Genomic DNA, 15852 nt, shown 5'->3' on the forward strand with positions numbered 1-15852 from the left:
GGTCTTGTAAGCGAAATCCATATTCAAAGATTTTTTTAAAAAAAGTATGAATGGAGATTTCTTTACAAGAAACATCAATGCATTATAGGATTGTAGATTTGTTTTGCAATCTTTAAACAGTATCAATTCCAGCTCAGCAGTGGGTTAACTGATAAGTTCAATGCCGATTGTGAAAGTGAGCTATTTAAACCAGAAGGGTACCAAGCATAGTCTGTACTGAAATGGCTGACCTCAGCCAGGTAACAATTGGCTAGATTTTTCTGTCAAAATAATAGTGAGGCTTTTGGTACTCTCCATTATTTATGTGTAAATGTTAGAGCAACTTCAGATGAAGAGCAGATGCACTGTTAAATACTAACATCTAAAAGCTGCTGTCGAGTTGTACCACTCCATTGGTAGTTGTGTTAAAATTGCATCTTGACGTCTGCTTCGTAATTGCCATGCATTGAATGTCATCAAGTTGCTGTCTCTGAATGGCAGATATGAATTAAACGTGCCACACAATGTTAAGTCTGATCAATACAAGCTTTAAGTGAGAGGATGAGTGTTAATTACTGCCAATCAATCCCTCTAGTTGAAAATTAATTTTACAATTATGGAGTCTCACTCCTTCAGGTATGAATTGATGCTGGAGATATTACAAATGGTGAAGTTTAAAATGTTTTAAAGAAAAAGATTTTCTTTTTCCTTTGTCTTTTCTCTTTTTGTTTAAACTGATCAATTGTTCTCTCTTTATTTCTCTTTCTGTGCCTGATTTAATGTTGAATTCACCCACTCTTATATTTCCTTTTCAATCCTTGCACTGCTTAGTTCCCAATCCTTCGATCCGATTCACCAAGAAGGTACCTTGTTGCTTACCCTGTTAACACAGGCCCCAGACACCTGGTGAGGTTATCAATTTGCACTTTTGACAACTTGTGACCCAAAGCTTTTAAAACCTAAAAATACACAAGGTAGTCTAATCTGGATCAATGTTCTTGGGAAGGGCAAAAAGCCAGGTTTATCGGTTGCAGCATTGGGTGAGGACAGGAATGGAGACAATGTCCGCACCTTTTCTGCAGAGATCATTAGCAGCCAAGAGTGGGAATCCTAACTGAGCTTTTCTATTTCAGGGAATCATTGCAGCAGATCCAGTGATCCAATAACTTGAACCAGATCAGCACATGAACAGGAGATCTCCCTGGTTTGCATCACTCAATACCACAAATACAGCACAGTTATACACTTAACGAGCGCCAAGTAGTCTGGCACTAAAAAAGCTAAATATAATCAAATGAACAAATGTTACCACAATACTTACTTCCATCCTTCAGTTTAGTATCTAGTGGGAATGAATGCAGAAGTTGAACTGCCTGGAGGAAGATAAAGAATGGGTCACTGCATCTGCTTTGCAGATCTAGGCCTACATTCTCATATTTCACCTACATGCATTGCCAGAATGAACATTAATCAAGTAGACATTCCTCATAGGAAAACAAAAGAGGATGGGGATAATGTCAGGGAGGACATGCCGGAAGCAGCATGGCAGGGATGGGAGGAGGGGGGTGGTGGGCAGCAGGGGCAGAGGGCGGCAGAGCAACAGAGGGAGGGGGCGGCAGAGGGAGGGGGAGGCGTGGCAGGGTGGCAGAGGAGGGGGGTGGTGCTGTGGATGCTCTGTATATGTGGGGGTGGGGAGCTGCATAGGTGGGGAGGCTATAAGAAACGCTCAGTATATCAGAAACTAACAGTACTGCTGTGGCTGGGGAAAACTGAATAACCGATAATTGCATTCAAATGTACAAAACATCCTGTTAAGTAGTCTTTATACTGAAATTAAAGTACAACAATGCACTGAGTAGAAACAACATTTTAATTAGGCAAGTCAATTTTTCTTTGCGGTGAATATCATAAAAGATAAATCAAAACATTGTTAAAATGATCATAAAAGCACTCATTTAGATTATTGATGCACCAAATTGCGAAATATTATTAGATATCCTACCTTGTGATGGAAATATTTTTCAAATTTTACTCGTGCCAGAGCCACACACTCCTGCCAATCTGTAGGCCACCTATTAAGTAATTTAATTGCTTGAAATGATCCTTCTAAACTCTCTCCAGTTTGCATTCGCTACAAAACAATGGCGATAAAGAATGATGATACTCAGTTTAAATTCAAAGGTTAGCAAATAAATATTACCAACAGAAAAAATCCAAGAATGTTCAACTTGCAGCACAATCTACCTCCCCACTTTAATCCATGTTTTATTAATCTTAACCAATTTTTTGTTGATCATTGCAACATCAGTAAGAATTCAGAAGATTTGACATTGAAGGGTTTTTGTGTGCATATAGTTGTGTGGCTGTAAAATGGTAAAATATGCAGTATTACTGAGGAGTGAATTCACCAAGCTGACAGGCATGGAGAATGAGATAATATCAAACAGGTGGTCTTGCTGGGCTGGCTCCATATTTAGTAGAAAGTGATCTTTAAAAAGCGAAGTTTTGCTCTGAATTTTAGCAGTTTATGGTTATAACAAAACCTGCCATTTGGACTTGGTGAGTTGGGCTCTATGCATGCTTAACTCAGTTGGTTGCATTCTTGTGCCTAAGTCACAAGGTTGTAGGTTCAAGCCGCACTAAGGAGCTAAGTTGATAGTTCAATGCAATACTGTGGGTACGTAATTTCTGCTCCCAATTTTTCAGATGGTAGCTGTTGACAATTCTGATATTCCCATTTACTCCGATGCTAGACACACCTTTTGTTTCTTAACTTGTACCATTACCAATTCCTTTTGTCTTGTACCATCATCCCTTCTAATTTAGTCTCTCTTGCTTTCCACCCTTCCAGACTTTGCTTTTGTTTCCACCCCCTTTTCCTTTCCCAGTATTTTCAGGTTTTATATCATATTTTCAGCATCTGCAGTATTTTGCTTTTGTATTAGGTCTTTTTCTATGTTGTACACACAATGTAGCTTGATAACCAGCAGTCCATTACTATAAGTAGATGCTGGTCTCAAACCAGTAATTAACTAGCCATTGTCCACAAAGGACCAAAGGAATCTCCCTCCATTAGACAGAGACGCATTATTATATTATATGATGACATCACTGCAAAACCACAAGGACTGTTACATTTATACAAGATAATTTTTTAATCTACATTGTTAAAATTTAATAATACACATTCATTTGATAACGAGTGGAGTGTCCAAAAATATTGTTCTGCCCCTAGCAAGCTACCAAGTAGAAATGTGGAATGAACAATGTTGTAGTTTAGTGAGAAGAGTAACCATGCACCTGAGACTCTGCAAGGCCAGCTGTTCAGTAATTATGTGGGTTGAGTGGACAGCAGTTCAACACCAAATTCCCCTGACAGATTTCAGCCCTTCCTTCAGTGATAAATGATGCTAGATAGAATTTTATGCTACTTCTCCCACCCAATTGTCCCTGCATTTACTAGTTTCATGTCCTTGTGACTTCCCCATTTATTTGTAGGTTACAGCACATCTATGTGCTTTCTTAAAATGTATTGATGGTTTCTGCCTCCATCACCATTTCATGTAGCAAATTCCAGACCCCCAATCACCTCCTGGATGAAAAAATTCCTTCTGAACTCCCCTCTTATTTCAAAGGTTATTGCAGAAAATAAAAGGTCATGGTGTAGGGGGTAACATTTGCATGGATAGAAGATTGGCTAGCTGGCAGAAAACAGAGTATACATAAATGGGTCTTTTACCAATTGGCAGGATGTGGCGAATGGAGTCCCGCAGGGGTCTGTGCTGGGGCCTCAACTTTTTACAATTTACATCAATGATTTAGATGAAGGGAGCGATGACATAGTAGCTAAATTTGCAGATGACAGAGATAGGTAGAAAAGTAAGTTGTGAAAAAGACATAAGGTGGTTGCAGACAGCTATACATAGATTGAGTGGGCAAAGATCTGGCTAATGGGGTATAATGTAGGAACATGTCAAGTGGTTCACTTTGGCAGGAAGAATAAAAAAGCAGAGTATTACTTAAACAGAGACCGACTGCAGATCTAGGTGTTCTAGTGCATGAGTCACAAAATGTTGGTAGGCAGGTACAGCAAGCAGTTAAGGTGGCTAATGGAATGCTATCCTTTATTACGAGAGGAATTGAACATAAAATGTTCAATTTTTGTTGATTGCTTATGCTTCAGTTATACAGGGCATTGGTGAGACCGCATCGCGAATACGGTGTGCAGTTTTGGTCTCATTTAAGGAGAGATGTAAATGTGTCGGAGGCAGTTCAGAAGAGGTTTACTAGATCGATACCTGGAATGAGCAGGTTGTCTTATAAGGTTGGACAGACTGGGCTTGTTTCCACTGGAGTTTAGAAGAGTGAGGGATGACTTGGTTGAAGTATATAAGATTCTGAACGGTCTTGACAAGGTGGACTTGGAAAGGATGTTTCCTCTTGTGGGTTTGTCCAGATGTAGGGGGCACTGTTTTAAAATTAGAGGTTGCCCTTTTAGGACAGAGCTGAAGAGAATTTTTTTCTCTGAGGGTTGTGTAACTTTGGAACTCTCTGCCTCAGAAGGCGGTGGAGGCGGTGTCATTGAATATTTTTAAGGCGGAGGTAGATTGATTCTCTTGCCTAACAAGAATCTAAGGTTATCGGGGTAGATGTGAATGTGGAATTCAAAACACAAGCCATAATCTTATTGAATGGCACAGCAGGCTCGAGGGGCCGAATGGCCTGCTCCTATTTCTTATTTTCTAGCCAATTACTTTAAATCTATGCCACCTGATTATTGGCCTCTCTGTTAATTGAAACAAGTCCTTCCTATCCACTTTATCTATCATCACTGGCATCCTTCCAATTGCGCAAGTTGATGGATATGCAGCAAATCAAAGCTGTCAGGGATGAGTTAGCCTCATTTGGTGCACTTTTGCTAATGGCTAAGGAGACCAATCCATGAGGGGCAGGTTCTGCCACAAGTTCCGAATATGGAGTGGTTATCAGGTATTGTCATTTTTGGTGTTGCAAGCTGCTGTAACCACTAATAGTCATGTTGGCACATGCTGGTTCACAGATTATGTCACCATTTTCCTCTGTCATCAGCTAGTGTGCCCCAGGTCCAAGAATCAATGTTTAGGGCCTTCATGTCACGCTTGCAAGCATCCTTTAAACAGAGTTTTGGGTGTCCTACTGGTCATCTGGCTTTGGTTACCTCGCCATACAGAAAATCCTTAGGTATATGACCATGTTCCATCCTGTGAACATACTACAGCCACTGAAATCACCTCTGCTTGATGAGTGCCAACTTACTTGGAGAGCTTTGCCTTTGAGAGGACTGCTGCATTTGTGATTTTGCTCTTCCATGAGATGCTCAGAATGCACTTCAAACAGCAAAATTTCCTTTCTTGATAGTTGTAAGTCAGCCATGTTCTACAGTCATACAAGGTGCAGAGAACACAGGCCTCTATAACCTACATCTTGGTCCTAAGAGTCAGCTTGATATTATTCCATACACGTTTCATAATGTTATTCCATCCACTTTATCAAGGCCCCTGATAATTTTATACACCTCAATTAAATTCTCCCATTAGCCTCCTCTGTTCCAAAGAAAACAATTCCAGCCTATTCAATCTTTCCTCGTGGCTAAAATTCACCATTCCAACATCCTCATATCTTGTGTCATATCATTCCTGTGATGCAGTGACCAGAACTGTACACAATATTTTATCTGTGGCCTAAGCAGTGTTTTGTACCTTTCTAACATAACCTGCCTGCTCTTATATTCTAGGCCTTGGCCAATGAATTACAATAACCTGTATGCCTTCCTGACCACCTTATCTACCTGGCCTGCTAACTTCTTTGATCTGTTAACATACAGTCCAGGATCCCTGTGTTGCTCTACATTTTTCAGTATCCTACCATTTATTGTGTATTCCCTTGCCTTATTTGTCCCTCCCAAATATATTACCTCAAACTTACCTAGACTGAATGCCATTTCCCACGTGGCCCATTTTAGTATCATCTGCAAACTTCTTAATAATGCTACTTACATTTAAGTTGAATTAATTGACATACATCACGAACAACAAGGGACCCAGTACTGAGCCCTGTAGAGCCCCACTGGAAACAGCCTTCTATTCACAAAAACACCCAATCATAACCCTTTGCTTCCTGCCACCGAGCCAATTTAGGATTCAATAACCAGAGGATTGGAAAATCATAGTCGGATCCTCCGCTATTTTTATCCTTGCTTCATTTAACAGCCTGGGCTATATTTTAACTGGGCCTGGTGATTTATCAACTTTCAAGGATGCTCAACACAATGTTTGCTTCCTCACTACGTACATTAATGCCTCGCTTAATGTTGATCAGTTCAACATTTTATCATTATGTCATCAATGCAATAGGGAGGATATATCCTTTTAAAGTTGTGACATTCACCATAACATCACTCTTGAATCCCTGGACGACCACATCACCACTCCACATGCTGCTCTGCTCCTGCCCTGCTTTATATTACTAGATATCCCATTCAATATTTCACACCCCTCCTCATTAACTATAACGTTTGCTTCATTCCTCTCTTTTGTGCAGAAAGAAGCAAAGTATTCACAAAGAACCATGCCCACTTCTTGTACCTCCACACATAAGTCACCTTTTTGATCTCTAACTGGCCCTACTTTTTCCATAGTTATCTGTATTTATAAAACATCTTTTTGTGCTCTTTCATTTTACTTGCCAATACTTTTTCATGCCATCTCTCCACATTCCTAATTCTCTTTTCAATTGCACCCCTGCGCTTTCTATACTGTAGGGCTTTCTGCAGTATTGAGCTCTTAGCATCTGGCATAAGCTTTAATTTTTTTTGCCATATCCTACTTTGTATGTTCTTGATATTGGAGGAGGGGTAGTCCAGATTTTAGAATCCCACTCTTTTTCTTTGTGGGAACATAATTGTGCTGAACTCTTTTTAGCTCCTTATTGAATGCCTTCCACTGGTCTGACAGATTTACCTTCAAGTAATTTCCAGTCCAATTTTGCCAAATCATATCTTAACTTAGTAAAATTGGCCTTTCATTTGTCCTATCTTTATCCTTTTCCATACCTACTCTAAACATAAATGAATTATGATCACTACCGCTAAAACACTCTCCCACCTTTCCTCTTGCACAGATTCATTCCCTAAATCTTGTTTCAAAGTTACCTGTTCTCTTATTGGGCTTGCTACATATCACCTAAAATAGTTCTCCTGAATATATTTTAAGAATTCTACACCTCCTGTACCTTTTACAATGAATTTATTCTAGCTAGTATTAAGGTATTTGAAATCCCCCATCTCTGCCCTTTTGAGCAATTTGCCCAAACATTTGCTCTTCTCTATCTCCCTCTGTTTGGAAGTCTATAACATACATCCAGCAGTGTGATTACCCTTTCTTTCTTCCTCAATTCAATCCACATGGCTTCATTTGATGCTCTTTCTAGCATATCAACCTCCTCTCAGCTGTGATTCCTTCTTCAATCAATATTGTGACCCCTCTTCCTTTTTTTCCCCTTGCTTTCACATTTGAAAATCCTGTATTAAGGAATGTTGAGCTGACATTCCTATCCATCTTTAAGCCATGATTCAGTAATAGCTATCATATCATAACTCCAAGTATCCATCTGTGCTGTCAGCTTATTTGTCTTATTCCTTAGACTACTTGCATTGATAAGACTACTTGCATTGAAGTACATAGCACTAATCACTGAGTTCCTTTGTTGTCTATTTTCTTTCCTTTAATTCCTTGACCTTCTATACTTGTTTACTAATTTTCTGCTTTTGATTTCCAGTTGTGCTTCTCTTTCTTCTTAATCCATGCTCAGGTTCCTACCCCCATGCCAACCTAGTTTAAAGGCAATATCAGCAAACTTCCCTAAGATACTGATCCCAGTCCTGTTGAGGTACAACCTGACCAGCTCATACAACTCCCACCTCCCCCAAAATCAATCCTAATGTCCCAGGAATCTAAAGCCCTCCCTCCTGCACTGCCTCTCCAGCCATACATTCAGCTGTACTATCCTATGCTATTGGAAAGTGCACAGGCATGGATGTTAGCTTCGGGAAGAATTAGCTCAACCACCAAGCCTTCTACCATTGTATATATATATACACTATTAATACAGGCTCTTTTAGGTGTTTGAAAATCAAGACATTGAAGGGAAAAGAGAGTGTATTTGAGTGCACAGTATGAGCAAGTGGTTCTGTACTGCTCAATTAACATACTGTGGTATCATGGACATTCTTCAAGTGTCTGATTCTCCAATTTGCATTTCAGTGTAATTATTCTCACCTGTAGAACATTGTCTGTCGATTTATAGTTTTCCCAAAACTTGTTGTACATTGAGGGTTTGTATGAAAAGGAACTTTCAAACTGAAATGAGAAATAGAATAAGATTTTCCATCAGAAAATAAGAGGACAGCACTTAAATTGGCATATTGTCTAAAGAAGTGGAACCAAAAATATTTAATTTGCTGCATACCTTATCTCTCGACCACTGTATTGTGTGTTCAATTAATGCTGGAAAGGATTTTAACGTGCAAAATGGGATTTCTTCTTCAGGAGGATCGCGCTGTACAAAGCCAACATCAAATTAGCAAAGTGTAGAAACATATAAATGTTGAAACATCACACAGCAATCACTTCCAACATGAACTGCACCAATCTTTACTTGCTGAATGTGCTGTTCATATAGTTCAGTAATAGCAAAATTAGAAATGACAACACAGAAGCTCAATTGTCCCACTGAATCTGTCAGTCTCCAACTGCAGCATTCTATTTGAATTTCATTTCCTTGCCTTTGCTACAGCCTTTTTCAAAAACTAAACCAATTTATTTTAATAATATTATAGACTCTGCCTCAATTAGTCACTTATAAATCATTGCTTTCTAATAATTCCTATTTTTTCAAAAAGATTTTCTAACTTAAGATGCATGTTAATGGAGTAATAACCCAGCTATACAAAATGCTAACTGACCAAAGCACTTTACATTCACACTTTCAAAAGAATGACGCCTATTTACTGCTCTATATCCTAAGTTAATGGCAGGGTAATTGCCAGCCTTACATTTGAACATTCCTTGAACATTACAAGTATAGAAGGTCAAGAAAAACATTCTGAATTTGGTTCAGTTGACGTAACTCATTCGTAAATCTAACACCCTGCATTTAAATAGCACATTTTGTGACGTCACAATACCCCAAAGCGCACTGCAACTAATGAGCTACTTTTGAAATTTATATATCAGTTTCCTCACTAGGGATGAGTCTATGAACACTGAGTGTCCAGAGTGGTTAACTACAATACGATTCCATGATCTCTGGGTTTCTCGTATCAACTGCCTAGGGTTGGATTCCACGAGCACCAGCCTTCTCCCAGTACCAAGTTAGAGTCGGAATTGCCTACTGGTTTTCCTCTGATAGGCTGTTCAAGTGACCATTATCCAACTGCAACACTGTGTGTCAGTGGGTTATTTGACTACAAAAGATATGACAGCCCAACCTTATCCTACCCTTATCCAATGCCAGCAGTGGTCACTGGATGGTTAGCAGTACCGGCAACCCTGGTTGAATATATAGGTGGAATATAATACTATGCAGTAATATAACTGGGTGAGCTGAGTAGCCACAAGATGAAGAACACAGTATATTCTGTTTAATTGCAGTATCCAAGTAACAATTTTATAAACAAAAGTTTCAAACTAAATTCCATGAAGGGGGCCATAAATACAGGTTGCAATTTATGTGTGCTTAAACTCTTGGAAATACAATTAAAATGAAAAACTTGTATGAGTTAGTTGATAGCGGGGTTACCACAAGCAGCTTGTAGCTCTAAGGCAAGCAAGAAGGAATCAGGAAACTTTTTGTTGATGCATCCTGCAGGTAATGGTGCTGATATTGGGGTTACCATAAGAAGCCTGACAGCTCTAAGGCAAGCAAGAAGGAATCAGGATATTTGTTGCTGATTTGACCTGTGCCTGTGTGAGAGGACAAAAATAGGCTTTCAATGTAATGCCCCAAACAGCTGAGGGGCCAGCACTCATCATTTAAGCTCACATATTAAGAATAATTACTTGGGTGAGGTAGGCAGGTCGCTTGAACTGTATTCCTTTTTAAAGGCAGGAAAGGAGGCGGAGGGGGGGAGGGATTTAGATAAAACTTAGGGTGAATGAAGGGAAAATTAGGAGAATTGGCATGGCTCATTAGAAAAAAACAATACCAGCGTACAAGACTTTGGACAGAATTTTTCATTCTGGGGACTGAGTGCAGTGGCGGGCAGGATAAGCTACGTGTTTTCGACTGGGCAGGTTCTAACCTCATTAATTATGCATTTGTGAGCTGCTCACAGAATCACATGGCAGGGCGGCCACTGATTCATCCATCCCGCTGTCACCTTATGGAGTCGAAGGTCTTGGCGCCATATTAAAACGCAGCCTGAACACACACATTGACTCTACAGCCCAGCTGTTTTTGTATGGATTTCCTGAGAAGGCCCCCTGGACAAAGAAGCCCTGCACCCCAAGGTTCAGCCACAACTCACTGGTGGCTCTCCTCAATGTTGTCCGCAAATGCTGTAATGTCCTCTTTGCAAGGGATGGAATCAGGACGTCCATCAAGCTCACCTCGCTGGCCTGGGAGTGGGGGGGGGTCGCAGCAGGGGTCTGCGCTGCTGGGGTGCAAAAAAGAAATATCCTGCAGTGCAGGAAGAGGATGAATGATCTAATCCGCTCCGCCAGGGTAAGTCAACCTGCTCACTCCAAATTCTCATTTGCATAATGGCATCAAGCACTCAGAGTTACAATTAGGGGTCTCTCACACTATTAGCGGAGGAACTGAGGGCATCCTGGCTAAGTTTGCAGATGATACAAAGATAGGTGGAGAGACAGGTAGTATTGAGGAAGCGGGGAGGTTGCAGAAGGATTTGGACACGTTAGGAGAATGGGCAAAGAAGTGGCAGATGGAATACAACGTGGGAAAGTGTGAGGTCATGTACTTTGGTAGGAAGAATAGAGGCATAGACTATCTTCTAAATGGGGAGAGAATTCAGAAATCTGGAGTGCAAAGAGACTTGGGAGTCCTAGTCCAGGATTCTCTTAAGGTTAACTTGCAGGTTGATTCGGTAGTTAGGAAGGCAAATGCAATGTTGGCATTTATTTCGAGAGGACCAGAATATAAAAGTAGGGATGTGCTGCTGAGGCTTTATAAGGCTCTAGTCAGACCACATTTAGAATATTGTGAGCAATTTTGGGCCCCGTATCTCAGGAAGGATGTGTTGGCCCTGGAGAGGGTCCAGAGGAGGTTCACGAGAACGATCCCAGGAATGAAAGGCTTAACATATGAGGAACGTTTGAGGACTCTGGGTCTATACTCGATGGAGTTTAGAAGGATGAGGGGGGGATCTGATTGAAACTTACAGAATACTGAAAGACCTGGATAGAGTGGACGTGGGGAAGATGTTTCCTTTAGTAGGAGAGACTAGGACCCGAGGGCACAGCCTCAGAGTAAAGGGAAGACCTTTTAGAACAGAGGTGAGGAGAAACTTCTTTAACCAGAGAGTGGTGAATCCATGGAATTCATTGTCACAGAAGGCTGTGGAGGCCAGGTCATTGAGTGTATTTAAGACTGAGATAGATAGGTTCTTGAATGGTAAGGGGATCAAAGGTTACGGGGAGAAGGCAGGAGAATGGGGTTGAGAAACTTATCAGCCATGATTGAATGATGGAGCTGACTCGATGGGCCGAATGGCCTAATTTCTGCTCCTATGTCTTATGGTCTTATAGTCTAACATTGAATCTCTCTTGCACATCTTATCACCACCATCTCATCTATAATCCAGCACAAACAGCATCCTCAGCCCTTAATGGGGAGGGCTCAGCACACACAGCAGGCATGCATGCTTCCCAACTTCTCCTCCATCCCTTTTGATCACATTCCATCTATTTGTCTTCATGCAGGCGAAGCTGGCCCACAACAGGGGGTAGAGATCCCAGACAGGAAGAGGGACGGCAGAAATCCCATCACTCCCATCGAGGAGGCGGCAGCTGAGTTGGCACCCCCCGCCACCAATCATGAGTCTGCGTGAAACCCTTCCCTCTTTTGCAAAACTAAGCCCGCTTCCCCCCATCTAGTGTCTGCATGCACATCCTTCCTTGTGCCATATTCACCCCACCAATCCCCCTCCCAAGTCTGCGTGCACCCCTTCCATATCAGCCTCCAGCTTCCCCAACCCCAGTCACTCCTCTGCTTGTCATGCCCCTCCCTTGCTCCTAATACCCCCACCCATGCCCAGTGATCCTGTGCCTCATTCTCTCCTCCCCTGTTCCCTTCACCCTCATGTCACTGCCTTCTATTCCCCCCAATCCTCCACCCCAACGCAGCTCTCTGCTGGTAAAGTACAGCCCTACCTACGCCTAGCAGCCCCCTGTGAGAGCAGCCCTGCCACGCCAGTGTGAAAAGCCCTGCCTGCGCCCCACAGCACCCAGTGTGAACAGCTCACACCCAGTGTGAACAGTCTTGCCTGTGCCCCACATCACCCAGTGCGAATAGTGCTGCCTGCAAATCCTACATCTCATCTGAGCAGCAGCAGCAGCTTTGGCAGCGGTGACAAGCTGGAGCAGCGCTGTTGCTGGTAGGCTTTCAATGTTGTACGTACCTCAAAGTCATTAGTGAAATGAAGGTCGTCAGGTGCACACCACTCATCCGGTCGTGAATCAGACCGGTCTAATTTCCCGCTGGTGTGGCACATAATTAGGAGGGAGAATGTGATTCCAGTAAGTTGCGTTTCTAACAAGCATTCATGACAGCACTCAACCTGCCATCAGGCCACCATAAAAGTGCCCAAGGGAGAAAATTCTGACTTGTTTTCCCACCAACAGAAATGACACTTTTGGCATCACTCCGAATTTTCTGCTCCTGCCCACCACAGAACCCGTTGGCAGGACCAGAAAATTCCGCTTTTTTTCTTTCATGGACGGGAGAACTGTATGTCTAAAGTCATAGAGGTCTACTGTCAGCTGTACATTTAGAGAAATTAATTTTGAATTCTGTGGCACGATTTGTTACTAAACATTTGCAGCTTTCTCTCTTGCATTGTTGTTGTCCTAATAATTCAATTTTCCCAATTTGACTGTGAGTTAGAAGCAAAGCATAGGGCTATTGCACTGTTTAGAAGTAATGCACTTACATGGCTGTTGTAACACTCTGTCAGGTTTGGCACAATGACTTCAGTGTGTCCTTTTGTACCCATAGTTCCTGAATCTAGAAGAGGACACTGATTTGATACACATCGACTGTAAATGAAAATTCAACGAGTTAACTCTTAACTAAATAAGCAACAGTTGATTAGGAAAAGTTAGTGTAATTCATAGACATAAATTGCAACTAATTCATACAAGCCAGACAAAACTTGCACCTGGTGGAATTTACACAAACAGGTAGGTTATCTCACTTACACAAAAAAAATCAAACTATATTACATAAAAACAATTGAATAAATTGATTAATAAAGTCTAATAGTTAATAACTGTTTTTCATTCTTCCATTGATGTGGGCCAGCATTAATTGCCCATCCCTAATTGCCCTCGAGAAGATGGTGGTGAGCTTCCTTCTTGAACCACTGCAGTCCATGCGGTGACAGTGCTGTTCGGGAAGGAGTTCCAGGATTTTGACCCAGCGACAGTGAAGGAACTGCAATGCAGTTCCACGTCAGGATGGTGTGTGGTTTGGAGGGGAACTTACAGGTGGTGGTGGTCCCATGCACCTGCTACCCCTGTGTCCTTCTAGTTGTCAATGTCTTATTAATTACATTAAGGTTTAATGGCAATTACATTGTCAAATAGGTGATGGTTATTTGTACACCTATAAATGGGGGTAATCTTCCGCGGCTATGTTCGTGGCCAGGTGTCCCTGGAAAGGGAGCACGTGGTGTCCGTCAGCATGATAGAGGCCTTCCGCGGGGGCTGGGGTGCTTTATTGACCCCCTTAATCATGTTTTAATTTGAGTTTTGTTTAAGAATATTTTCTTTTTGCAATATCCCTTTAAGGGCTGCCTTTTGATTTGTCCCTTGATTTGTTGATTTAGTTTATTTGGTTTCACCAAAATAGTATACACGGGGATAGCTGGGACACGGAGGCGGGAGTAGTGCTGAATGTGAACTAAGTCAAACTCTCACCAGCAACGAAAGCAGCTGTGTCTTATTTCTAACTTCACCAACTGGTGTGGATCCGATTAACATGAGGTGGGAGAGGTCACAAGTTTGGACAGTGCTGTCAAAGGAGTCTTGGTGAGTTGCTGCAGTGCATCTTGTAGATGGTACACACTGCTGCCACTGTGCGTTGGTGGTGGAGGGAGTGGATGTTTAAGATGGTGGATGGGATGCTAACCAAGCAGGCTGTTTTGTCCTAGATGGTGTCAAACTTTTGTTGGAGTTGCACCCACCCAGGCAAGTGGAGAGTGTTCCGCCGCACTCCTGACTTGTGCCTTGTAGGTGGTGGGCAGGAGGTGAGTTACTCTCTGCAGAATTCCCAGCCTTTGACCTGCTCTTGTCGCCACAGTCCAGTTCAGTTTCTGCTCAATGCTAACCCCCAGGACGTTGATAGTGGGGGATTCAGTGATGGTAATGCCTTTGAACGTCAAAGGGCGATGGTTAGATTCTCTCTTGTTGGAGGTGGTCATTGCCTGGAACATGTGTGGCATGAATGTTACTTGCCACTTATCAGCTCAAGCCGGAATGTTGTCCATGTCTTGCTGCATATGGGCATGAACTGACATTGGTGCAATCATCAGCAAACATCCACTCTTCTGACCTTTTGATGGAGCGAAGGTCTTTTATGAAGCAGCTGAAGATTGTTGGGCCTAGGACACTACCCTGATGAACTCTTGCAGTGATGTCCTGGAACTGAGATGATTGACTTCAAACAACCACAACCATCTTTCTTTGTGCTAGGTGTGACTCCAACCAGTGGAGAGATTTCCCCTTCATTCCCATTGACTCCAGTTTTACCAGGGCTCCTTGATGCCACACTCAGTTAAATGCTGCCTTGATGTCAAGGGCACCTCTTCAGTTCAGCTCTTTGGTCTATGTTTGGACTAAGACTGTAATGAGGTTAGGAGCCAAATGGCTCTGGTAGAACCCAAACCGAGCATCAATGAGCATGTTATTGTTGAGTAAGTGCCACTTGATAGCACAGTCAATGACACTTTCCATCACTTTGCTGATGATTGAGAGTAGACTGATGGGGTGGTAACTGATTGGGTTGGATTTGTCCGCTTTTTGTGGACAGGACATACCTAGGCAGTTTTCCACATTGCTGGGTGGATGCCAGTGTTGTAGCCATCTTGGAACAGCTTGGCTAGGAACACGGCAAGTTCTGGAGCACAAGTCTTCAGTACTATTGCCAGAATATTGTCAAGGCCCACAGCTTTTGCAGTATCCAGTGCCTTCAACCGTTTCTTGATATCACATGGAGTGAATCAAATTGGCTCAAGACTGGCATCTGTGATGTTGGGGACCTCAGGGAGGCAGAGGTGGATAGCTGAAAGATTGTTGCAGATGCTTCAGCCTTGTCTTTTGCACTGGTGTGCTGGGCCTTTCCATCATTGAGGATGGGAATATTTGTGGAGCCTCCTCCTCCTGTTAGCTGTTCAATTGTTCACCACTCATGACTGGATGTGGCAGGACTGCAGAGCTTAAGTCTGATCCGTTGGTTGTGGGATTGCTTAGCTATGTCTATCACATGCTGCTTTCACTTTGGCATGCAAGTAGTGCTGTGTTGTAGCTTCACACCTCATTTTTAGGCATGCCCTCCTGCACTCTTCATTGAATCAGGGTTGATCCCCTGGTTTGTTAG

General features: G+C 42.2%; 1 protein-coding gene across 1 annotated transcript in view; it reads right to left on the reverse strand.

The window, feature by feature from the left end:
- The window catches only part of uba6 (ubiquitin like modifier activating enzyme 6), a 147187-nt gene that overhangs the window by 25066 nt on the left and 106269 nt on the right, over positions 1–15852 (reverse strand). The window contains exons 20-24 of the mRNA XM_078570336.1: positions 13187–13292; positions 8485–8574; positions 8295–8375; positions 1982–2110; positions 1301–1352 (exon numbers count right to left, since the gene is read on the reverse strand). Of these exons, the coding sequence (XP_078426462.1) occupies positions 1301–1352; positions 1982–2110; positions 8295–8375; positions 8485–8574; positions 13187–13292 (458 nt within the window). The remainder of the gene's footprint in view (positions 1–1300; positions 1353–1981; positions 2111–8294; positions 8376–8484; positions 8575–13186; positions 13293–15852) is intronic.

The sequence above is a fragment of the Cetorhinus maximus genome, chromosome 2 (genome assembly GCF_964194155.1).
Source record: "Cetorhinus maximus chromosome 2, sCetMax3.hap1.1, whole genome shotgun sequence".
Classification (NCBI taxonomy): Eukaryota; Metazoa; Chordata; class Chondrichthyes; order Lamniformes; family Cetorhinidae; genus Cetorhinus; species Cetorhinus maximus.